The 24,704-nt window shown below is 52.2% G+C and overlaps 1 protein-coding gene and 2 long non-coding RNA genes across 3 annotated transcripts in view; 2 read left to right on the top strand and 1 right to left on the bottom strand.

The window, feature by feature from the left end:
- LOC309841656 overlaps positions 1 to 24,704 on the top strand; it is a 963,915-nt gene that overhangs the window by 387,332 nt on the left and 551,879 nt on the right. The gene's annotated exons all lie outside the window — the stretch shown is intronic.
- On the bottom strand, positions 1,911 to 9,919 carry TENT5B (terminal nucleotidyltransferase 5B). Its single transcript, XM_082684857.1, has 2 exons — positions 8,987 to 9,919; positions 1,911 to 3,841 (listed from the first exon to the last, which is right to left on the bottom strand). The coding sequence occupies exons 1-2, from the start codon at positions 9,248 to 9,250 to the stop codon at positions 2,822 to 2,824; spliced, it is 1,284 nt and encodes a 427-aa protein (XP_082540983.1). The 5' UTR covers positions 9,251 to 9,919; the 3' UTR covers positions 1,911 to 2,821.
- On the top strand, positions 3,858 to 9,062 carry LOC309841658. The gene is made up of 3 exons (XR_014299229.1): positions 3,858 to 5,524; positions 8,272 to 8,353; positions 8,976 to 9,062. It is a non-coding gene; the product is annotated as an uncharacterized lncRNA (long non-coding RNA).

Raw genomic sequence — 24,704 nt, forward strand, 5'->3', positions numbered from 1 at the left:
TGAGTCATTGTTTTCCTCACACCCAGAAACACTGCACCAGCCCCAAACACACCTACAGGCGCACCTGCTGCCACCATGGGCCTTTGGCATCATCACCCCAAGCCACGGCTGGTGTCATGTACATCAAGAAAATGTACCTCTCCCCACACTGCTCCGCTGCCCTCCCCAAAATGGTCAATGCACAGAAGTACAAACCGTCACCTGCCTCATCATGTACGTGGGCGGGGGCAGAGGGTCCCCCTCAGCCACATGGAATTGGAGCGGAGGGGCCGGAGGGCGCAGGGGTTGACAGGAACATGCCCACACTTCCCTGACCTCTCTGGCACCAGCTTCCTTGTCTGTAAAAGTGGAAATAATTGCTCTTCTCTTAAGGATGAAGTGGAAGGTAGTGACCGTGAAGACTTCAGCTTAGTGCTTGGCCCTGAGAGAAGACTCCAGAAAGGGCAGCTGCTCCTGGGAGCTTCGGGCTCATGCTCTCCCACACCTCACACCCATGTGTGTCGCAGCGGCGAGAGCGTGCATGCCTGTGCAAGGCCAGCCAGACACCCTCAGGCACATGCGCCCTCCCCCAGACACGCCTGCTGGTTGCATGTGCCCATTAACAGATTCCCTCTGCCCGGAAGCTCTCTCCTCAGACATCGCAGGGCTTGCCAGCCACTAGCCTTTGTGTCTTTGATCAAATGTCACCCTCTTGATGAGGTCCGCCCTTTTTAAAGTCACGTACCCTGGCACTTCCAATCCTTTACCCTGCCACGTACTTTTAAGCATCATTGACCTTCTAAGACTGTATCATTTAGTTTATTTTCTGTCTACCGTATTGGAGTGTAATCTTCAGGAGAGTCAGGAATCTTGGTCTTTTGTTTGCGGATTGATTCCAGCTCCTACTGCTTGCTTTGTACACGGTGGACGTCCCTTCATGCCCACACCAGGATCTGGGAGAAATAATCTCTCCCAAGCCCCGAGCTGGGTGGGCGCAACCAGGGTTGGGGTGGGAGGGGCTGTTTTCAGTCACCAAGCCAAGAAAGTCTTAACTACTCACCCTTCTAGCCCTTTTGAGCCCTGAGGGGACTCACTGAGCAGATGAGGTGACTGGACTCACCCAGGTCACCTGGGGCCTCCTCGGAGGCCTTGTTTTTTTCAGCCTGGACGGAACCATCAAAGCCACCACTTCAGAAACCACTAATGAGGCTGAATATGTTAAGGGCTTTGCCATCCCTGGATCAAAGGGGCTGGGTAAACAGTGGGCAGCGTCCAGGCCAGTGACTGGCTGATAGCCCGAGGGAAGCGCTCCCGGGGAGCCTGGCATGGCCCCCAGCTGGGTTTGGAAAGGAGACCCTGCCCTTCTAGGGGACCCGTTTAGAACAGGCCAGAGTGTGCCCATCGCACCTGGGAATAATAGAGGATGGATGGAACCTTCCTCCTAGGTAGGGAGGCCAAACCTGGGCTCTCGCTCTGGAGGACACTAGGAGTCCCTAAGTCTCGGCGCCCACCACTGAAGGGCTCTCCAATCCATATTCACTCAGCTTGTCCTCCACCGGCTTCCTGAGAAGGACTGGGATTGGGTAGGCCAAGGGTCAAGAAGCCCTGAGCACTGGGTGTGAGGCCAAGCCCAGGGTCATCAGGACTCCAGGTGGGAAAATGCTGAAATATTTACTCTTTAACAAGAGACTTGCCGAGGCAATTTGCAGGTACAAGTCACATGTGTAGACATGAGCTCCTAGCACAGTTCTCCAGCTGGGGCTGGTGTTGAGGGAAGGAGGAGAAACTCCCCAGCTACAGCCCAGGACTCAGACTCCAAGCCACCCAATGTCCCTAACCCCCAAATACAAGCCAGAGGAGGGCTGGGAGAGGCAGCCAGAGCCCCCACAGCCATGGAAGTTCCTTCTCCCAGGAGAAATCATGGTGCTAGGTTTAGTGTAGACGATCTTTATTGGCAGGTGTTAAGAGTGCAAAATGGTGACAAATCCAGAGGGATGGGAAAGGAGGTGGGGGCATGGTTCCCTTCCTCCGAGTGAAGTAACCAGGCCACTGGGGTGGGAGCACTTGACTGGTCACTTTGGGCCCAGCACCCTTCAAAGAACGAAATCCTAGGCAGAGGGATCCCCACACCATAGGGGAAGGGAGCAATACTCTAGAAGGGGCATGGGCCGTGTCGTACGCTGGCAGCTCAGCTCCTGCTCGCCCATGCACCTGGACAGCTTTGAGTAAGGGTGGGCTAACCCTATCCCTCTGCAAACCCAGGTAGCTGCGTCCTGCCTCAGCTTCCCTCTTCCCAGTGCCTAGTCCGGTTGGATTGTCCCAGCAGGTGTTTAGCCCAAGCCAGAATACCCAGAGTGAGTAGTTCCTATAACATACCATATTTTAGCCATTGTGTGGGCTGCAGGCCTTCTGAGGCTGCTGGGATCACTGTGGGCTGGCTTGCCCCAAAAAGACCCTTTCTGGGCCACAGAAATCAACCTGAGACCTTCTAGGCCACAGAAATCAACCTAAGGTGATGAGCATTGAGGCTGCCAGCCCAAACATGCTTTGTCTCCTGAAGGCAATGGACCTCCAAGACAAACAGCCCCTGCACCCCACCATCATGCTGGTCCAAAAGTGGGGTACAATAACCCACAGGTCTATCAAGAACCCCGGCCTGGCCTGAACCCCCACCAGGGGCCTCATTCGGGGATGAGCCGTGTCTGGTCTGTTCAAAGGCCCAACCCTACAGCAGTGCTGGGCCACTTGGCACAGGCTGCTGGTCTCTGGTCACATCTCCTACACACTCCTGGAGGCCCCACATCCTGAGGAAAGGCCAAGCACCTTCTGGCCAGGGTCTGAGTCAGTTACAAGGCAGCCAGGTGGGATACGAGTGGGCCCGAGCCAGCAGAGGTTGCACAGGAGTCACATAGTAACTGACGGTGGCAGGCATGACCCCGTCAGGGCCCAGGGGGCGCCAGGCCAGGGCAGCAGTTGCAGCCGGGCCCTGCTCGGCCAGCGCCTGGAGCGCCAGCATGGCGATGAGGTCCAGTGTCTGGCGACGCTCATGGCTCATGAGGCACACAGTGCTCTCATTGACCACCCGGTGCAGTGTCACCAGGCAGGCGTAGCGGCGGGCCGAGTCGGCTCCGCTGAAATGGGCCTCCAGGTAGCGCTCCAGTGTGCGCTGCTGCTCCACCAGGTCTGGGAAATCGATGAAAAAGCGGGAGCACATGTACCGTTGCAGGGCGCGTGCATCGGTGCCCGGCTGAGGCCGGAAGCCCCGCACCAGCAGGTGACAGTACTTGAGGAGGCCACCGCCACGGATCTCTTCGGGGCTGCGTGTGGCAATGATGCGGCGCCGCAGGTGGTCCAGGGCCTCGGCAAAGTCCCCATACAGGCTCTCACCAGTCACGGTCGGGTGGAAGGCCTCAGACATGGGCGTGGATGAGCACTGGCCAAAGAGCAGCAGGGAGTCCAGGATGATCTGGAAGGAGTCCACGCTGAATTCAAACTGGCGCCGGACCGAGTCCACAAACTTGAGCTCCATGTTCTTGCCACTCTTGTTGGACAACGAGATGAGGCTCCAGCGGTCCGTGTCTGTGCACACCTTCACCAGCTTCTGCACGTATGCCTCCTTGAGCGTCAGCGGGGTGATCTTGGCCCGGTTCACACCGGCCGGCAGGAAGTCCAGCAGGCAGGCCAGCACCACCTCCTTGGTCAGCTGGAAGGATGCCTCGCTGCGCAGGTCCACGCGGAACACCAGGTCCAGGTCTTTGTAGCCCAGGCCACTCTCAGGGTGCAGCACGTGGCTGGCGGCCGAGCCGTGTAACCGCACCCCGTGCACGTGTAGTCCCCGCTCCTCCAGGCGGCTGCGGACCACCTGCAGAAGAGACGGCAGGGTGGAGAGGGGTCAGGAGCCTGGGCCCCTGGGTTCCCCTCCATGCGTTCATGTAATAATCACGCCAGCTACCATGCCTTTGGAAAGTCTTTTAACCCTCTAAAGCTTTGATTTCCTAATCTGGAGAATGGCTCCTGGGAGCAAAGACTCCAGAAGAACAGCGCTAATGACAGCAAACACATACACAGAATTTACTAAATGCCAGGTCCTGATCCAAGCACTTTATACATTCGGATATAAACTCGTATAATTCTCACAGTTACCTATGCTATAAGGTAGGTACTATTATTCCCATTTTACAGAGGGGAAAACAGAAGCACAGAGGAGGAAAGTAACTCATCCAAGGTCATACAGCCAGGGAATTAAACTTGGGGAGTTCAGGTCTTATTCACTGCGGTATTCTACCTCTCTAAAACTTCAAGTAAAACACTTCGCTTTGCGCCAGCCATGATACTAACTGCTCAGATGTGTTAGGCATGTAATTGCAATTCATGTGCATTACTACATTAACCCTCACAATAATCCTGCATTTAGGCATTATTGCCCAGTTTATAGATGGGGGACCACAGGCACAGAGAGGTTAAGTAACATGTCCAAGGTCAGAGAGTAGCCAGGCGGAGACTGGAACCCAGGCCAACTGGATTCTCCAGTCCATTTAAGTTCTTTTGACTAGCACATATTCACCTTAATGCATCTTAATGCACAAGGACCCTGTGAGACAAATGTTGCCCTTGTTTTAGAGCGGAGGAAACTGTGGTTTGCAGTGGTGCAACCCCTGAGATTTGAGGTGAGGAGGCATTAAGAAGTGGCAGGGCTGGCACTGAAAACCCAGACCCTTTCTGCTCTTGGGACAGGAGAGGGTGATCATCTCAGAAAGCGCTCAGCGCCCAGCCCAAGTGGGAAGAGATGCTGCAGACCCCGGCAAACCAATCATCTTCAATTTTGAATCTGTTCCTTTGGCCAGAGGCATCTTTCTGGGGCTAGGACCATGTTGGGGAGAAGAACTGAGCTGGGCCCAGACGTTCAGTTTTCTCAGCAACCCAGTGTACTCCAGGCACCGTCCTGAAAGTGACCAGGCAGCATTCCTGCCTTGAGTGATTCTGCAACCCCGCCTTGCTGCCAAGTCAGCATCCAGCACTGGGCTGGGCTGCCCTCCTCTCTTCTCAGGGAATTACTGCAAAGAATGCACTTAAGTGCTGAGGAGGCAAGCCGCAGTGGGGCAATCTGAGGCGGGCGGCTCCTTCCAGGAAGGCTTCCGGGAGGAGGACCCCAGACTAGGGGAAGGTATTGTAATGGCTACAAGGGTAAGCAACTGGCCATCAGGAACATGCTGTGGGAGGAGCTGGGGGCAGGGAGGGCAGGGAGGAACACCCATTAGGCACCTATTGAATACCTGGACCTTCTCACCAGAATCTATGGAGGAATCGATGTTCTCTCTCTTTTTTTTTTCTTTTTAAAGATTTTATTTTTAAGTAATCTCTATACCCCTCATGGGGCTCCAACTCACAACCCGGGATCAAGAGCTACATGCTTCATTGACTGAACCAGCCAGATCCCCAGATGGGTGATGATTCTCTATGATCTCCAAGTTATAGCCGGGGAAACCAAGGCTCACAGAAGTGTCATCATCTGCCCGAGATCACGTACAGGCGCTTTCAAATCCAGGTGTGGCTGACTCTCCTCCCCTCATATTGCCCCCAGGGTTTGGAAGGAGCAGAGACTAGACCCTAGGGTTCTAACACTCCCTCTCTTTCAAAACTTCAAAGTGAGGGCGACCCTCCAGTCACTAAAGCTGAGTCAAGGTAGTTAGGAATGGGAGGGTGGGGTTGGGAGATGCCTTGGCCAGATAGACTGGGAAGGCTGGAGGTAAGGGGCCAGTTGCTACAGCCCGGCCTGTGGGACTTCTCACCCACACCCTGGAAGCTGGCAGCTATGCCCATGTAGGCCAAGGAGAGAAACAGACAAGACCTTGTCCCCAGGACCCTACCAGACTTACAAAGTGGACCAGCCCCCTCCCCAGATCCCAGTAGAGCTGACGGAGCCTTACTCAGTGCCAGCACCAGCTCCCAGGCTGCTGCTCACCCCAGGGCATGGCATCTGGCCTGGTGAGTAGGTAGCAGTACCCTTGTTAAACCGCCTGCGTCAGGCCGTGGGGCTGGCTGTGTCAGCCAGCCGGCAGCTGTTGTCCCTCTCCCAGGTGTGACTATAGCCAGGCGGGCAGGCGGACCCCAGATACCGCCACACCCAAAGACTGCAGGGCAGCTTAGAGTCTCCTGAATCAGACTTTCCAGCCATGAAGGGGGCAGTGGCTGCACCCTCCTTTCTCCTGTGCCAAGGGCCTCCCCAGAATCGCTCTGTTCCTGGGCCACTGCCAAGACCTACAGCGGGTGGTGGGGGTGGGGGGGGACTACGGGTGCTGTCAGCGAGCAGGTCACAAAACTCCAATCTGGAGCTGACTAATGCAGGCCCTCTTGCTGCAACTAGAGAGATCAGATTGTCTCATTCAGTTCCCCGGGCCCAGAGAGAGCAAAGGACGTATCCAAGGTCACACAGCTAGTTAAGAGTACCTAAAGAGGTAAAAATCAAACCTGGAGGATCATGGGTCTTCCTGGGAGATACCTGGCTGAGTTTAATTAGAACAGGGCCTCCCAGAGTTATGGGCAGGGGAGACTCCTACAGGGGAATGGGTCCCTCTAACTCAGGTCCAAGCAAGATGAGCATCTCTAGCTGCTCAGATTGCTGCTGTAGACAAAGTCTTATGGGAAAACAGAGGGAGAAAGGTTCTAATTCTTAAATCATGGACAACCAGCATCCCGCATGACACACACCTAGCATCCTTCCCTCCACCCCACCCCAGCAACCCCCCACCTCCTCATATAGGCAGCCCGGATGGCCCTCATCCCCATGCACACCAAGCACCTCTCTCCACGCCCCATATACACCCAGCACCCCCACCAGTTTGTGAAACTACCAGCTGCAGATTCCTGCCAGGAGATGGACCTTCTTCCCTGGGGATACAACTGTACAGGCCAGGGGAAGGCACTGTTCCCTTTGGATTCTGGAACCTGAAAGGGTGTGGTAGAGTAGTCCAACTCCTCAGCATTGAACAGATAGGGACACTGGGCCCAGCAAAGGGAACGGACAGTACTCTAGGTCCTGAAGCCAGATGTCCAGCCTCCCAGGCCAGCTCTGAAATATCGGCTGCCTCTCTCCACCACAGCCAGCAGCTCCCTGCTCTGTGATATCTTTGCCCTTAGTCTAGAACACTCTCCTATTAGGGGCTCAGGAAGTCACTTCCTATTGGCCTGCAGTCCTCACCACCTGGCAGGGCAGAGAGGCTGGGTCCCAGGCATATCTAGAGCCCTGGTGTCCCGACTAGGGATTGGCACAGAGCAGACACTAGTAAAGGCACTGGGCAGGGACTTCCCCTCCAGGGCACCCTTCGTCCCTGCAGAGGGGAGTTTCCACACGGGGCTCCTCCTTCCCTCATGTCTGAAACAGTCCTGGAAAGACAGTAGTTGGAGCCCCAAGGTTGACCTGAGTGTCCTGGGAAGAAAAGCCTCAACTGGTTTCCTAATTACCCCATGACAGCGGGCAGCGGAGGAATGCCTCAGTGAGCACCACTGGGGCTGTGGGTGAGTCAGTTCTGGGGAATCTGCCCCCACCCCCTCCCATTCCCTGGGAGGGAGGGCGAGGTAATCCCTTAGCAGACACCCCTCCTCCTCAGTGGAGGCTGAGACCATAGGAGACAGGGGAGTGGCTGGCTTCACTAGCTTCTGTGGATAGCTCCCCAGAAAGAAAGTCCGTCTACTGGCAGAAATATATAAGAATTGTGGCTGGATTTTCTGGTTTCTATAAGAAGACTTCCCTAATACTTAGAAGTTGAGTCTTGGGAGGTGGGGAAGAGGTAGGAAGACTTGAACCTGAGCAGGTATCTCCCAGGAAGACCCATGATCCTCCAGGTTTGATTTTTACCTCTTTAGGTACTCTTATTAGACAGCTTAGACAGCCCCCCCTTGGAGCCTCAGCTTCCCCAGCCACAAAATGGGTGTAGTGATTGCCATTCTGGCATTTCAGAGTATACCAGCACCTAGGTTATACAGATAAAAGAGCAATTTGAAGGGCACCGGGATGGCTCAGTGGGTTAGGCCTCTGCCTTTGGCGCAGGTCCTGATCTCAAGGTCCTGGGATCAAGCCCCGCATCGGGCTCTCTGCTTGCCAGGAAGCCTGCTTTCCCCTCTCTCTCTCTCTGCCTGCCTCTCTGCCTGTGATCTCTCTCTCTCTCTGTGTCAAATAAATAGAAAAAAGAAAAAAGAAAGAGCAATTTGAGGGGTGTCAAAAGTTAGGTAAAAGGAAGAGGGAATCTAAGGAAGGAGAGAAGGCTACCAGAATTCTCTTTTTCTGCTCCTCAGGAGACACCACGGCCAACCTTCACTTCCAGTTCTGGGGAAGGACACTGGACACCCGATGTCGCCTCCACCACGCAGGCATCAGGTCTGGTTTGGTGCTTAGTTAATCTCCTGCCACAACCCCAGCTGAGAGGGACGGAGTCCTTTTTGAGATTTCTGGGATTTTCCACTTAGCCACAAAGTTCTTGAGCCAGGGCTGAGGAAGCGCAGGACAAAGTCTGCCGCATGAACCTCCAGAGAAGGAAGGAGTGTGTGTGTGTGTCTTGGGGTGTGTTGAAGCCCAACGATGAAGATTTGGGGATGAAAAAAACCTATTTTGAACCCAAGCACGCACACCTACCCATCCAGGGCTTCCTGGTATCCTTAGTCTCAGCAGACAGGGCCGCTCTCCTGCTGCCCCCCACCCCACCCCACCCCAAGCACCACCGCAGCCAAGTCCCGCCCCATTCTCCTCCCATTACCTCACCAGGGCCAGGGTGAATGGTGCGGGAGGAATCGAGGCTCTCCTGAGGCAGAGGAAGGGAAAGCCAAATGGAGGGAGCATGGTCTACTACTACTCATGCTCTGTGTTGGATTTTGTTACAGTCCCTGTCCATCTCTAAGTCTCATTTTCCTTAGCAGTGCAGAGAATCGAACAAACTCTGGGTGCCTCCTAGCACAAGAATCTGTCAGGCTGGAGACCCCATAACTCCCCACCCCCTTCCCAGGGCCCGCTCACCTGCACAATCTGCCGGGGCTGCACGCTCAGAGTGGGGAAGTTGCCGCGCCCGTGAATGGGAATCGGTTCTTTCAGGAGCGCATCCAGTCGCTTCACCTGTGGCCAGCCTAGCCCACTCAGGTGCCGTCCTAGGGAGGCCGATGAGGCCTCCGGGTCGGGGCCGCCGCCTGCCGGGGCGGCCGTGGCCACCGCCGAGGCCGCAGCCGTCCCCACCTGCGCAGCTGCCTGGTCCAGACTCTCAGCTCCACTCTCCGACGGCATCATTAGCCCGGCCCCGGGGCCCCGACGGCAGAAACCGGCGGGGGGTGGACTAAGGGGAGAAGGGCAGGGAGAGCAGCTGGGCCGGGGCCAAGGCGAGGGGCGCGGCTGCCGGGACTGGATAGCAGCGACGGCGAGGCAAACTCAGGGCACACCTCCGACGGCGACGACCAACCGACCCTAGAGCCTGTAACCCAGGGCCCAGCTGACTCTTATAGGCCGCGGGCGACATGCCCATTGGTCCAGACAGCTGTCACACAGTGGGTGCGCCTCGCCTCTCGACTCCCCTGCCATTGGTCAGCAGAATTTGGCACGTGAGTCACTTGTAGCCAGAGAGATTCCGATTGGCTGGCTGGCATGCCCCTGCCCCGCCCTCCGGCCCAGGCAGAATTCCCTCCTTTGGGCCTTAAAGAACTTCTGTTCGCAATGATTGGCCCGCGAGGAGGCAGGCCGAGACTTAAAGGGCCTGCGCCCTCCAGCGGCAGGCGGGAGGGAAATGACCCGTGGAGTCTGTAACAGAGTTGGACCACTAAGAAGCTCCACTTCTGTAGCCGGTTCTGGTAGGGGCTTCCTGAGCAGCTGGTGGAAGTCTTTTCTTCCAGCTTCTCAGCCTCATCAGGTCCTGTGTGCCCTCAGGCAAGTCACTAACCCCTCCTGAGCCAGTTTCCTTTTCTGTCCCAGAGAAGATGTTCAATAAACATTTTTTAAAATTTTGATTTGATTACTTATAGTTGACAAAAACGTTTTCTTTTTTTTTTTGCGAAAACATTTTCAGGGTGCCTGGGTGGCTCGGTGGGTTGAAGCTTCTGCCTTTGGCTCAGGTCATGATCCCGGGGTCCTGGGATCGAGCCCCGCATGGGGCTCTCTGCTTAGCGGGGAGCCTGCTTCCCCCCTCTCGCTTTCCTCTCTGCCTACTTGTGATCTCTCTCTCTGTCAAATAGGTAAATAAAATCTTAAAAAAAAAAAACCCCACATTTTCATGTATTATTTTTTCCCCCTAAATATTTTATTTATTCATTTGACAGAGACAGTAACAGCGAGAGAGGGAACGCAAGCAGGGGGCATGGGAGAGGGAGAAGCAAGCTCCCCGCTGAGCACGGAGCCAATGCGCGGCTCCTTTCCAGGACCCTGGAATCATGACCTGAGCCGGAGGCAGACGCTCAACGACTGAGCCACCCAGGCGCCCCCATTTTCATATATTCTCTTGAAATAATATGTTTACATGTTTTTCTTTCCCACTTTACAGAGCCTAGAGGGATGAGGTTTATTGTTACTTTTGAATTCACGTTTTCTTCTGATTTTAAATCTACGTACCTGAGGTGGGATTTCGCAAATTGAATCTGCTTGATTTAACACTAAAATATTTTTTCTTAGATTAAATGTCATTCTTCTAATACTGCCCGGTCCTACAAGGCAGGCTCAGCAGGGAGTAATATTCCCAATGTTACAGAAGAGGAAATCAAGACCTATGGATGATAAACTACATTCCAGGGTCACCAGTTTGTCTCCGACAGACCTGGACCTAGAACTCAGGAGCCTGACTCTCAGACTAGAGCAATCACTTCCTCTTTCTGAAGGCCAGCACAAGCAAGATCCTGCCTTTGTCCCCTCCCTCCCTTTTGTCTGGGATCAGGGGCTTCCTCCAGCCCCCTGGTAGGGGACCTGTTGCTCGCTCTACTGCTTGATTGTGTGACTATGGGCAAGTCATTGCAATGTCCTCAGTGAAGTTGCTTACTGTTTTGTTTTACCTTCTTTTGAAAGAGAAGAAATATATGAGAAACGTCCTTTGCTGAACCCAGAGTCCCCAAACCCTTGACTTTCATGGCCCCAGCAGAGGAAGGAAGAGAAAGGAAACTAACATATACTGAAGACCTACTATGTACCAGGTTACTTTACATACATGACCTCTAATTTCTAAAATACAGCTCAAGATGTGGGATCATTATCCTCAATTTGCCGATGAAGAAACCGGGGCTTAGAGAAGTCAAGTGACATGGTCATACAACCACTAATTGTCAGGGTGGGACTTGAATCCAGGTCTCCTGACTCCAGAGCCCTATTTTCCAACTGTTACTCGTGGAAGAGTTGGCACAGATCACAGCACCCTGCTTGGCACAGCCCTGTACCACCCTCAAGATGTATCCATTCATTCATTCATTCGTTCATGCATTCATCAACCAACATATATATACTAAGCACTGTGTACCAGGTGCTGGGTTAGGCCCAAGATATGATGGGTAAGGTCCCTACCCTAGAGCTGACATTCTAGTATAAAAAGAATGTAGTTAAGTAAACTTATTTTACTTAAAACTCTCCCTCTCTCACTCCACGTATATCATGTTTGCTCTCTTTCCCATTCCGTTTTATTTTCTTTGCATTATCTGAAATGTCTTATTTCTTTGTTTACTTAACTATGGGAGTTAACTAAGGGAATGTAGGAAGGAAAGAAGGAAGGCGAGATGGCAGGGGGTATACTCAGGAGGGTTTTTACCTGCACCAAGAGCAACTTCTAATTGTCCCAGTGAATGGTGGAAATGAAGGCTGGGGTAGCTTCTGAAGAGTCCATCTGGCTTTCAAACATTATATGCGAGCCTTTTCCCTCCCATACATATTTCCCTTCTTAATCCTGACTCCGATTTTCGTTACTCTGATTTAGTTACTCTCTATGATAACTGAGTTGTAGTGACATAGCTAAGTCACTCTCCCTTTCTGGGCCTCAGTTTCCTAGTCTGTAAAATGGCGGTGAAATAGGAGTCAGGTTTTTCCATTCACCTGTGATTCGAAGTGATGGGAAGGAGAAGGGGTCCTGAAGAGAGTGTTGGCCTCTACCTCGGGCCCTGCCTCTGCTCTGGACTCCAGCCAAGAGCATTCTGGAATCAGCCCACATTACTGAGCACCCTGTTTGGAACCACATGAAGGCCGTTTCCATACAGTTTCTTACCTAATTTTTGGAACACAATCTTTTCTTTTTTTTAAAGATTTTATGTATGGATGTATTTATTTATTTATAGCATGAACAGGGGGAGGTTCAGAGGGAGAGGGAGCAAGAGAATCTCAAGCAAACTCCGTGCTGAGTACAGAGCCAATATGGGGCTCTGTCTCATGACTCTGAGATCATGATTTGGGCTGAAATCAAGAGACAGACGCTTAACCAGCTGAGCCACCCAGGTGCCTGCAGAACACAATCTTTTGACAAAGGAGTGATCTCTCACTTTGCATGAGAGGAAACTAAGACTCTGAGAAACAAATTAATTTGCGCAGGGCCCCACAGTTGGAAGGACAGGCTTCACACCCAGGTCCAGCTGAACCCCAGGCCCATGCCCTAGCCAGGGTCATGTCTCTGAGCATGACTTGGTTTGTTCAGAGATGGTCCCTCTATGGTTCTAGTCCTCCACCCTGCCTCAGCCCCTCATGGCCAAGGCACTTTCCTGGACCTTGTCAGTATCCTGTGCAATTTCAATAGCAGGTATCCCATCCTCCTAACACCACCTCCTGTCTTTCGTGCTCACTGCTTCTAGAACCTCGACTGCAATGGCTCCTGATTCCCTAGGCTCTTCAATCCATGGATCCTCCCACCTTTCCCCACTGTTTCTAGCCTCCTTAACCAGCTTTGCTTCCATGGACCATCATTATAATTACTGCCTTGCACACACCCTCACCCCCTTGCTGCTCTCACCTGGCAAAACCACACCCTGGTTAATCCAGCTGGGTTTGTATCCCACAGTTGACTGAAGCTGGACAAAGACAGCCCTGCTGACAGGTCTCACCTGAACATCGAATCTGGGTCTTTATCCTCTCCAGGGGCCCCGTAGCACCCTCTGGCAAGCCTACCATAGGACCAGCTGCTTTCACTCCCCTGAGGTCCTGAGACAATTCCTATCCCCCCAAAACCTCAACCCTGGACAGCTCCTCCCCTGTCCCCTCTCAGTGGAGGACCTTGGTTCCTACATTGAGGAAATAGAAGAACTCAAAGGAGAATTTCTTTTTTTTTTTTTAGATTATATTTATTTATTTGACAGAGATCACACGCAGGCAGAGAGGCAGGCAGAGAGAGAGAGGGGGAAGCAGGCTCCCCTCTTAGCAGAGAGCCTGATGTGGGGCTCAATCCCAGAACCCTGGGATCATGACCTGATCTGAAGGCAGAGGCTTTAAGCCACTGAGCCACCCAGGCGTCCCACAAAGGAAAATTTCCATAGACTTTCAATGCCTACCCAATCCCTGGGTCTGTGCCTCATTTGTAGCTTCCCTCCTGGTGCCTTGAGTGAACCGCTTCTTCCTCCCCACGGCTTCCCAGGCACTTACCTGGGTGCCAGGTAAGTCGCCAGGGTAAAGTCCTTGAGCAGGTGAGACCACCTTCACCCTGGTGATTTTTCCTTCTCTAAACATTCCAGTTAACATGAAAACAGTATTTCTTGCATCTTAAAAAAACAACAACAACAAAGCCCAACAAAACAAAGGTGTTCTTCCCATTTCTCTATATAGCAAATCTTCAATGTCTGTGCTTGCGGTCTTCGGTTATTTTGCTCTTTCTTTTTTTTTTTTTTTTTTTTAAAGATTTTATTTATTTATTTGACATTTTTCCTTCTCTAAACATTCCAGTTAACATGAAAACAGTATTTCTTGCATCTTAAAAAAACAACAACAACAAAGCCCAACAAAACAAAGGTGTTCTTCCCATTTCTCTATATAGCAAATCTTCAATGTCTGTGCTTGCGGTCTTCGGTTATTTTGCTCTTTCTTGAACACAGTTCAGTTAGGCTTTGTCCCCACCACTGCACCAAAACTGCCTCTGCCTTTGGTTACCTTCATATTGCTAAATCCAATCATCAATCTTTTAGTAATAGCTTTATTGAGATATAATTTGCAAAGGGTACACTTACCCATATAACGCATACAATTCAGTGTGTTTTTTTGCACACTCACAGAGTTGGTCAGCCAGTACCATAATCAATTTTAGAATATTTTTTATTACTTCTGGGGTGCCTGCGTGGCTCAGTCCTTAAGTGTCTGCCTTCGGCTCAGGTCGTGATCCTGGGGTCCTGGGATTGAGCCCGGTGTTGGGCTCCCTGCTCAGCAGAGTCTGCTTTTCCCTCTCCCTCTGTGTGCACTCTCTCTCTCTCTCTCTCCAGTAAATAAAAAAATGTCTTTTCATGTGTTTATTGGTCATCTCTGTCTTTGGAGAAATGTCTGTTAAATTCTTTGCTCATTTTGTAATTACATTATTTTAACGTTACGGTTGAGTTTCAAGAGTTCTTTATATATTCTAGATATAAGGTCTTTCTTTATTGGATATATGATTTGCAAAATTCCTTCCATTCTAATGGTCAATTCTTAATCCATGTATTTCACTAAACCTATAGATTGCCTGTGGCACAGCTGATCACTCCTTCTTCCTTGAAATAGTTTTTAGCACTTGACAAGTAAGACAGTCTCTTGCCCTGATTTTGCTGTTTTGGTGTCTCCTCATTCCCTCACCCACTAGACAGTGAAACGCCCAGAACTCACTCCCTGGTCCTCTTGTCTTTTCTGCCTGCACTCATTCCTTTGGTGATTTCATTCAGTTTCAAACTGTAAATGCCATGTGTGTGTGGGCAAATCCCAGCTTTGCCTGTTCCAGCCCAGAGCTCTCTCTCCAATTCTAGGCTCAATTATTAATTGTACTCAACATCTCCACGGCTCTTCCTCGACTTACAATGAGGTTCCGTCCTGAAAAAACCATTTTATTTTATTTTTATTTTTTTTAAAGATTTGACATATTTATTTGACAGACAGAGATCACAAGTAGGCAGAGAGGCAAGCAGAGAGAGAGGAGGAAGCAGGCTCCCTGCTGAGCAGAGAGCCCGATGTGGGGCTCCATCCCAGGACCCTGAGATCATGACCTGAACCAAAGGCAGATGCTTTAACCCACTGAGCCACCCAGGTGCCCCTTTTTTACTTTTTTTTGTCTCAAATCCCATGTCAAGTTTGTCGGCAAGCCTTGTTGGCTGTACCTGCAGAACACAGTCAGAATCTGCCCACATCTCACCCCGGGGCCGCAACCCACTGCCACCTCACGGCTTTCGCCCTTCTGCCCGATTGGGCTTGTCTCCTGCAGTCTGCTTTCAACCCAGCAGCCTGAGTGATCCTATAACTTTTCTTTAAATTTTTTCCTCCAAGACTTTATACAACATTTGTTTATTTTAGAGAAGGGGAAGGAAGGAGCAGAGGGAGAGGGACAAGTAGACTCCAGAAGGGAGTCCAATGTGGGGCCCAACCCCACAACCCTGAGATCACGACCTGAGCCGAAACCAAGAGTAGGACACTTAGCCAACTGAGCCCCCCAGATCATGCCATTTTAATGCCTCCATCTCACTTGGAAGCAAGCCAAAGTCCTTCCAATCACAAGGTTCTGCAGGATACCCCCAGCCTTGTCTCCTCTCCCCTCACTCCTCTGTTGCAGGTGCACTGGCCTCCTAGATGCTCCCGTCTCACCTCAGGGCCTTTGTGATCACTCTGTCATCTGCCGGACTCACTCCTGAGAGCCACCCGGCTTCTCCTCCGTTCCTCCAGCTTCTTTTTCTCACTGAGGCCTCGCTCACTAAGCAATGAGCATGGCGACCCCCCCGCCCCAGCTGTCCTCTCCTCTACTTTGTTGTTTCCACAGCCCCCAATGCCATCCACACATCAGACTGTGTTGACTTACTGCCCTTTTCCCTGTCAGAACAGAAGCCCCAGGAGGGCAGAAAATTTGCCTGTTTTTGTTTTCTGTGTACCCCAGTTCCCAGAACTGTCGTTGCTGGTTATTCGGCATTCAATAAATAGTCATGGACTAAGGGAAGGGGTGCTTGAGGAAAGGAGGAAGAAGCACCTTCTAGAAGCAGGTCTTGCAGGGAGTGGTACTATGTGGCCACAGCCGGATCGCTGAGGCAGGTCTTGAATCTGAGTGTTCCCCAGGTTCACTGAAAGTTGGTTCCTGTTTTCCAGCTGGGGAAGCCTGCTGTAGTGGGAGCCAAAAGCTTGAGTTGTAACTTGGGCATAAAAGACCCAGTGTGTGAGTGCTGCTCCTCCTGGAAACAGTGCTAATTTGCCAAATGGGAGCAAGGTTCAGACAGGTGATTTGGGGGATGTCAAAGAGGAAGGAAGAAGGGTAAGACCATAGATGAAGATGAGGTTCTAGTGGGGAGGACCAGGAGGGCTGGGGGCTGGATCCTGAAGGACAGGAAGAGGCCCCAGCAGGCAGAGCTGCGAGCAGGGAACTCTGGGACCTCACTTCCCTCAGGTTCAAGACTGCCCACAAGGCCCCTCCCTGTCCCCAAGCTGGTTAGAATCTGTCAGAAGCAGCAATGACTGAGGATTAATTATGCCCATTTCATGGGTGAGGAAATTGAGGCTCAAGAAGGTAGTGATATGAGTCTGTCTCTTCTCTCACGCTAGAGTAGAAGCTCCCCAAGTTCAAGGGCTGCTCGCCCCCATTTCTGTCTCCTCAGAGCTGAGGTTGCTGTCTGAAAACAGGAGTGGGTTCTCATCAGTGGGTTTCCAGCCCCACCGACTCCACATTCCATTTTATAACAAATATTCTAGAGTATTTCTTTCCTGTAATGGAATACAATTCGTAGGCAATATATTCCATCTATATATTCCTAACTTGGGAAAAAAATGCCCTATCTGAAACATAAAGGAAAAGTAAAAGGAAGGTGATATATGTCTTTTTTCTCATGATTTAATTTTTAAAGATTTAATTTATTTGAGAGAGAGAGCACATGCGTGGTGAGGCGGGTGGGGGGAGGGTGTAGGAGCAGAGGGAGAAACAGGCTCCCTGCTGAGCAGGGAGCCCTAGCCCAGTGTAGGGCTTAGGGCTCCATCCTAGGACCCTAAGACCTGAGCCAAAGGCAGATGCTTAACTGACTGAGCCACCCAGGCACCCCTCATGGTTTAATTTTTAAAATGGAGATATAGGGACGACTGGGTGGCTCATTCGGTCTTGTGCGCTCTCCCTCTCTCTGACAAATAAAACCTTTTTAAAATTTTGAGATATAATTGACATATAACATTATATAAGTTTCAGGTACAACGTGATATTTGTGTATACTGCAAAACGATCGCCACAACAAGTTTAGTTAACATCTATCACCCGTTACAATTTTTTTCTCTTTTGGTGAGAACTTTCAAGATATACTCTTAGCAATTCTTAAATTATAGTACAGTAGTCTTAATTCTACTCACTATGCCATACATTACATCTCTTATGTGACTTATTTATTTTATAACCGGAAGTGTGTAGGTGTCTTTTCTTTAACCTGTAAGTATACAGGCAGACTCTTGTTAGAACAGGACTTCTCAAATTGGAATGTGCATAGAAATCAACTAGGGATCTTGTTAAAATGCAGATTCTGAATCAGCAGGTCCGGAGAAGGACCTGAGAGTCTGCATCTCTAACCAGCTCCCAGGTGCTGTCCGGCTGCTGCTTCTTGGCAGGAGAAGGATGCTTCCAGCTCCCTGGGCCCACGCAGCCGCCCTCCCTGCAGGCCTCCGCCCAGAGCCGCCCCCTCTCCAGCTCGAGCAAGGGGCAGCCCCGTCCAGGCCCGCCCCTCCTCCCGCTGCCCAGCCTCATTCCTGGCAGCCAGGTGGCCGGGAGCCCGCTGCCGCTGCAGAGACAGCAGTTCCCACGGGAGGAGCCCGCCCTGGGGAATGGGCCGCGGGGGAGGGAGGGAGTCCCCGGGAATTGACGTCCAAGGGGGCGGGGCTTCCATGTTCTCCCGCCTCGTCAGTCCCATCCTCTTTCCTTCCGCCGGCCGCTGGGATCCCCCAATCCCAGGGCACTGAGCATTTGCTGTCTCCTCTTCTCTTGTTCCCTTTGCCCTCCTTTTGGGGTAGGCTCCTGTGGTGGGGAGCCCAGATGAATCCAGCTCTTGTCTACCCTGAGAAACTCCGTGTACGGGTTAGCAGACAGGCAGGCAGACACCGTTCATCTTTAAGCCGGTTTTCTGTCAAAGGAGGAAGGTGGGAGGAAACTCACTTTCAGCTTTGTGGATGCCAATCAGGGGAGGCTTTCTGGAGGAGGCAGGAGCCCAGCAGAGCATGAAGGCTGTGGAGGGGTGTCCCGGACAGCCCGTCTCTCCCAGAGACCCCAGCCTGGCCAGGGCCTGCTGACTTGGGGACATTGTTTTGGGGGCCGAGATTAGATGATAGAGTATTGTAGGACGGAAAGGCCTGGCTTTTAGCCTCACTTTGCCATAAATATGCTATGGGCCTCCTGGGAAGCCCCTTTCCTATCTGGGCTACTATAAAGCGATGGGGGGCACCTGGGTGGCTCAGTAGGTTAACCATCTGCCTTCAGCTCAGGTCATGACCCCAGGGTCCTGAGATCGAGTCCCACATGGGGCTCCCCGCTGAGCGGGGAGCCTGCTTCTCTCTCTGCCTGCTGCTCCCCTGTTTGTGCTCTCCCTCTCTCTCTCTCTCTCTCTGACGAATAAATAAATACAATCTTAAAAATAAATAACAAAAGTGATGGGATCTGAGGATCCCCAGGGCTGGGCCAGCTCCAAAGTCTGTGATCCACAGGGGCCAGTGAGGAAGATTTATCTAATTCTGAGGTGGGGAATCTGGGTAGAAGGCTTATGCTGGGCTCAAGCTGGTTCTGGGCAGGGCTGAGGTAGTGGATTCTGGGGAGACTTTGAGGAGGTCTTTCACTTGAGAGCTTAGGCAGACTAATCCACTTTCTGGGCTCTGCTGGAGCATTAACCCAAAACGACAATAATAAGTGCCCCTCTCTCCCAGGAGGACTGCACCGTACAGCTTACAAAGCACTTTTCTGGTCACCATCTCATTTAACCCTCACAAACTTGGTATTATTGCCATTTGACAGATGAGAAAACTGAGGCCCAGAGACGTCAAGTCACTAGCCCAAGGTACTTGAGCCAAAAGGGTATGCCTAGACTTGGACCTGGTATCCTGTACATGTTTTAGGAAAAGTTTCCTCGGTCTCGTGGATCCCCTGGGTCTGAATTATCCAGAAAATACAACCCTTCCAATGTTTGAACATGGGGCCCTAAATTTTTGTCAGCTTCCCTAACTTTGGATATCAGGGCCAGCGGGCTAAATCTCTCACGGTGCAGATGGGAAAACTGAGATCTGGAGAGGGGAAGAATCTTGCCCAAGTCTTTAAGCCAGATCGGATCCTGGCCTCCACCCCCGAGGCTCTCAGATGAAGTTCCTGGGTCTCTCACAGCTCCCTCTCCTCCTGGCAACAGGGAGCCCTGTGTTCCCTGGACAGTGGGTGGGGGGGGGGATGGTTATGGCAAGAATCCTCCAAATCAAAGAGGGAGCCTGGCAAGGGTGGGAAGGGGTTAGGCCTTAGAAAATGTGCTTTGCCTTCAGGCTTTATTTCCTAAGACAAAGATGTGTCACCAAAGTCAGGAGGAGCTAGTGGTGAGTTTTAATTTTGCTTTGTTTTTTCACAGTTTGCTTCCCCAAGAAGGAGGACAGCAGAGGTGACCGGTGCTGAGCCAACCCCTCTCCAGGCCTGCTCCCCTTTAGGCTCAGGGGCCCCAGTTCCAGGGCTGAGCCAGAGCCCGAGTGCAGACGGAGGAGAGAGTGTTTTCTGCAGCCGATCGAGCCCAACCCAGAACCAGGGTGGGGCTCTGTCTGGGCCTGGGTGGAGATCTTTGTCACCAGGCTCAGGACCAGTTTGTGACCAGGGTCAGGGCTCATCCTGAGATCAGGGAACAGGGAGAAGCAGCCCTTCAAGGACGGAGCCAGCCCACGATTCTGACTCTGGGACGGTGAGTCAGGCAGCCTGGCTGGGAGCCCACAGGCCTTTAGGGTCCTGGGCTGGGGCAGAGGCTCTGGTAAAGGTGAGGTCCCAGAGCTAATGTCCAGGGTCTCTGGTCCCCTCTCAGGTAGGTACTGGGGGCAGATGACCTCCTATCTCCATCCACACCCCTCCAGGCCCTATGGATGGGGTTGGCTGCCTCCTCCCACAGATCCTGCTCCAGGCTCTGGAGATTACATGGGCCAGTGGCGGGCTTGGTGTCTCACATTAACCTCAGGGCTCCGTCCAGAGGTACAGTGGCGAATGCGTTTCTAAAAGTCCTCCACTCTGCTTGATCTCAGGCTACCCGGGTGATGAATCAGAGCTGGGAAGACATTTCCAGTACCAGCACTCACAAGCCAGAAGGGCTCCAACTCCGGGGCACGGCCCGCTCTGTCCCAGGACTGCGCCTTCCTCGGGGCCCAGCATGCTAGCTTACAGGGTCCTGTTAACTCACAGGTCAGGGACAGGACAGCCTGTCCTCGTGAAGCTGATGTCGAGTATGATGGTGGCTGTAGCTGACATTGTGTTTGTGATGACTGAGGCTTTCGTTGGCCTCTTTTCAGTGACAGGGGAGGGGCGGGTCAAGGACATTCCTCCATCGCCCTGAGAAGCCGCTAGGAGGTGCCTAGGAGCTCAAGGGCAGGGCAAATTAGCCCCCCCCCCCCCCCCCCGGCCACTTTGGGGCTGGATCATGACTCCATGGGGACACTGGAAACCTGAAGGGGTCTAATGGACACGTGTCCTGCTCCTAGCCCCTCCCCTGCCCAGTGATGACCTAGCCTCATGTCACTGGGGAAATGGGAGCTGAGCGTGGGAGAAGCCCTCACCTTACCACTGCTGGACCCGTGCCCCTCCTTGGAATGTGTACATCTCCCCTTTCTTCCCGATTTCTGCTTAAGGACAAGTCCCTCCTCTTATTTAAAAAAAAAAAAGAGAGAGAGAGAGAGAGAGAGAGAGAATATAGCCCTGGGAGCTCCTGGGTGGCTCAGTCAGTTAAGTGTCTGACTCTTGGTTCCAGCTCAGGTCGTATCTCTTTGGTCTTGACATTGAGCTCCTCCGCATCCAGCTCCGCACTCTGTGGGGCGTCCGTGTGAGATCCTTTCCCTCCGCCCGCCCCCCACAGTCTCTCTCTCAAATAAATAAATACATCTTGAAAAAACAAAGCAAAACAACAACAAAAAAAACCCAGCCTTTGGTGGTGGCATCCCATTGCCCAGAATAAGATGCCCATTCTTTTTTTTTTTAAAGATTTATTTATTTATTTATTTGACAGAGAGCGATCACAAGTAGACAGAGAGGCAGGCAGAGAGAGAGAGGAAGGGAAGCAGGCTCCCCACCGAGCAGAGAGCCCGATGTGGGACTCGATCCCAGGACCCCGAGATCATGACCTGAGCCGAAGGCAGCGGCTTAACCCACTGAGCCACCCAGGCGCCCCAAGATGCCCATTCTTAATCCGGCTGGTTTTTACCTCCACGCTTCCTCCCACTGGACTTCTTATATACTCCAGCTACACTGGCCCGGATTCTGTTCTGGAAGCTTGGTCCTGCCTCAGGAACTTGGAGCCCAGGACTGACGCCGGTCTCTGCACATTTGGCTGCCCGTCCTCCCAGCCGCAGCAGCAAGAGGCCTCCCCTGGCCTCTCCCTCTGAAGGGCTCCCCGCTTCCCCTCAGTTCCGTCCTGCTTGTGCTTCAGGCCCCACAGTGGCCTCATCGACTTATGTGTCACCGGTCACCGGTTTGACTGTCTTCTCACGAGACAGTGAGCCCCATGGGGTAGGGACCGCATGCTCTGCCATATTGGTACCCAGCTGGTGCCAAATAAGTGGGTGTGGAATCAGTCAATAGATGTCGGTGTTTCTTTCTTTCTTAAATTTTATTTTACAAAGATTTTATTTATTTATTTATTTGACAGAGAGCGAGAGAGTACAAGCAGGGGAGCAGCAGAGGGAGAGAGAGAAGCACGCTCCCACCTGGGAGCCCAAAGCAGGGCTCCATCCCAGGACCCCGGGATCATGACCTGAGCTGAAGACAGACGCTTAACTGACTGAGCCACCCAGGGGCCCCTAGATGTCCATGTTTCTTTCTTTTTCGTTCTCCCTGGGCCAGTGATGACATCTGGTTTTGAATGTCTACACCTGGTTTCTAGGCTGTAAAGGGAAGGGGCAAATTGTCCCATGTGCACTTGACCAAAGTGTAAAAGATGGACCAGTGTCCCACAGGGGCCCCTGAGGTGGTGGCAGTTAAAGCTGGCGGGTCTGATCTCAAGGGGCTTTGGGTCTGGTCAGGGTTGAAAAGTCCAGTCACCTTCCTCTTTGGTTTGGTTTTAATAAAGAAGGCAGCAGCTTCTTTATTCCATCATAACCACCAGGCTTCCATACCATGTGGACATCCATCATTTTTTGGCTGCCCTTCCTCCAAATCCCCTTTCCATTAGGGAGAAGGCCCCACCGTGGGAGGCCCTATCACCCACTACTGAAGCTGAAGGGGACCGCAGACCCCTCCCGGGGCCCTTCCAGGTCAGACAGGGGCCCCAAACCTGGGCCCAGCCAAGTGGATGGTGTAGCCCAGGACTGTAAATCTCAAGTGAATCATCCAAGGACAGGAGGGCTTAGAATTTGCTCAGAACGTGGTGGCAGTGGTCAGTGTAGTGTCTGATAGTGACAGTCCTATCCAGGTATCTTGCAGTGGGGCCTGGTCTGTTCAATACTGTCACTTCCTTGCTCCCTGCCCTTCATCTGACCTGGACCTCAGGCTTTGTGTCCTTTCTGGAATGCTGGAGACCCAGCCCCAGAATGCTGCTGCAGAAAAACCTCGTGTTACCGTGACGTTGCTGTCCGGCAGGAGCAGCCCAGAGGTGGCAAGAAATTAAAAACCACATACAAACATCCCCCTGCCCTGAACAACAGCATGAACAGCTAACATGTACACACTGAGTGCTTGTCACATGCCAGGCACTGTTCTTTAATTGTTCCTCTTTTGTAAATGAGAAAATGCAGGATCGTGCCTCTCCTCAGTGTTCCAGATCCAGCCCCGTGGAATCAAACGGCTGGAGCTCGGTCCACATGGAAACACGGCATGGGAGGAAAACGTAGTCGTTGGCTTTCCAGGCTCGCCGTCTGGAGGGTGGAATGGAGGCTGGGAGCACCCCCGCCACCAGGTCCACCTGACAGATCTTCACGGCTGCCGTCACCTCTCCATCAACGCTAGGCTCTGCCACCCCCTCTAGCCACCCCCTTAACCACCATCAAGTTAATTACCAGCACCGTCGCCCCCTCCACCGAGCCAAGATCTGACAGAGCCATCCGGTTCTCCGTCACTCGACAACGTCACCATGTCACTGTCACCACCGCCATGATTACCCTCATTACCTCTGTCCCCAGCGGCAGGGCGGTGTTGAGTGGCCAGTGAGGTCACTTCCTGGCCTTGGCGCTCACGGAGGTAATTGCCTAATGAGATGGTTGCAGCTTGGAGTCATTAGTTACTAGGAAATCTTCCTGGGCTCTGACGAGGCTGAAGTGAGTTCATAGACTGGAGGGGTCTGCTGCTGTGGGTGTGGCTGGGGCGTCCCCGGCCTTTGTGATGGAGAAAATCGACAGAGGGTTATAGTTGTCATTAAGGGTGCTGATCGAGGGGGTCCCGCTGGCTCAATTGATGGAGCATGTGGCTCTTGATCTTGGGGTTAGGGGTTTGAACCCCATGTTGGGTGTAGAGGTTACTAAAAAAAATCTAAAAAACAAAAAGAAGAAGAAGAATGCTGATAGAGTCAGCCTAGGTCAACCTAGGCAAGTGATTTCATTTTTCTAAGGCTCAGTTTCTTCGTCTGTGAAATGGAAATAATGAGACCTATCTTATAGGGTAACTTGGAGAATAGAGATGATATAAAGAACCCGGTCCAGTGCCCAGAGCCCAGGAGCCTCCCAGATGGAAGTCGCCAGTATCTTTCATTTTTTAAATATTTATATAGTGTTCACTTTGTGCCAGGCACTGTTCTGAGCATCCTACAAGTTTCCGTTTATTTATTTATTTGTTTTATTTATTTATATGAAAGTAGGCTTCATGCTCAACGTGGGGCTTGAGCTCACAACTCTGAGGTCAAGAGTCACATGATCTACTGACTGAGCCAGCCACGTGCCCCTTCAGCTTATTAATTCAAACTTCCTAAGAGGCCTAAGATATAGGTACTACTTTTGCTCCCATTTCACAGATGAAACCAAGGCACAGAGAGGTTAAGAAGCTTATCCAAGGTTACACAGCCGGTTAGTGACAGAGCTGGGATTTTAACCCAGGGAGTCCTGCTCAAGTCTGAGCTCTGGACGCTGATGCTTTTCATCAGCAAGTGCTTCCCCCATTCTCAGAAGTTCCATTTTCTCCTTGCTCCTGTCCAGGTTGGAGAATACTCTGCTCTTTCTGCCCACTGATTAGAAAGGGGTCCTCCAGAAGTCACTGCATCTGGTGCCTTGTCTTGGGATAGAAATGCCCCCATTCACCTTGTGCAGGACCCCCCCCCATCCCTCCCCGCCAGGAAGTCCTTCCTGTTGTCTGGCCTGAATTTGGGTTGAGGCAACAGTTCTCAGGGAGGAACCTCCTTAGCTGGGAGACTTGCCAGGGGGACCTCAGGAGAGATGGTAGAGGAGGGAGGGGTATTGACTCTGCGCTCTGAGGGAGTGG

This window comes from Mustela nivalis (genome assembly GCF_964662115.1).
Source record: "Mustela nivalis genome assembly, chromosome: 10".
Lineage (NCBI taxonomy): Eukaryota > Metazoa > Chordata > Mammalia > Carnivora > Mustelidae > Mustela > Mustela nivalis.

Excerpts from the sequence above, each read along its gene's own strand:
- TENT5B (XM_082684857.1), bottom strand. The coding sequence starts at position 9,250 with ATGATGCCGTCGGAGAGTGGAGCTGAGAGTCTGGACCAGGCAGCTGCG. Across the intron at positions 3,842-8,986 it reads AGCCCCGGCAGATTGTGCAG|GTGGTCCGCAGCCGCCTGGA; the intron begins GTGAGCGGGCCC and ends TCTCTTCTGCAG.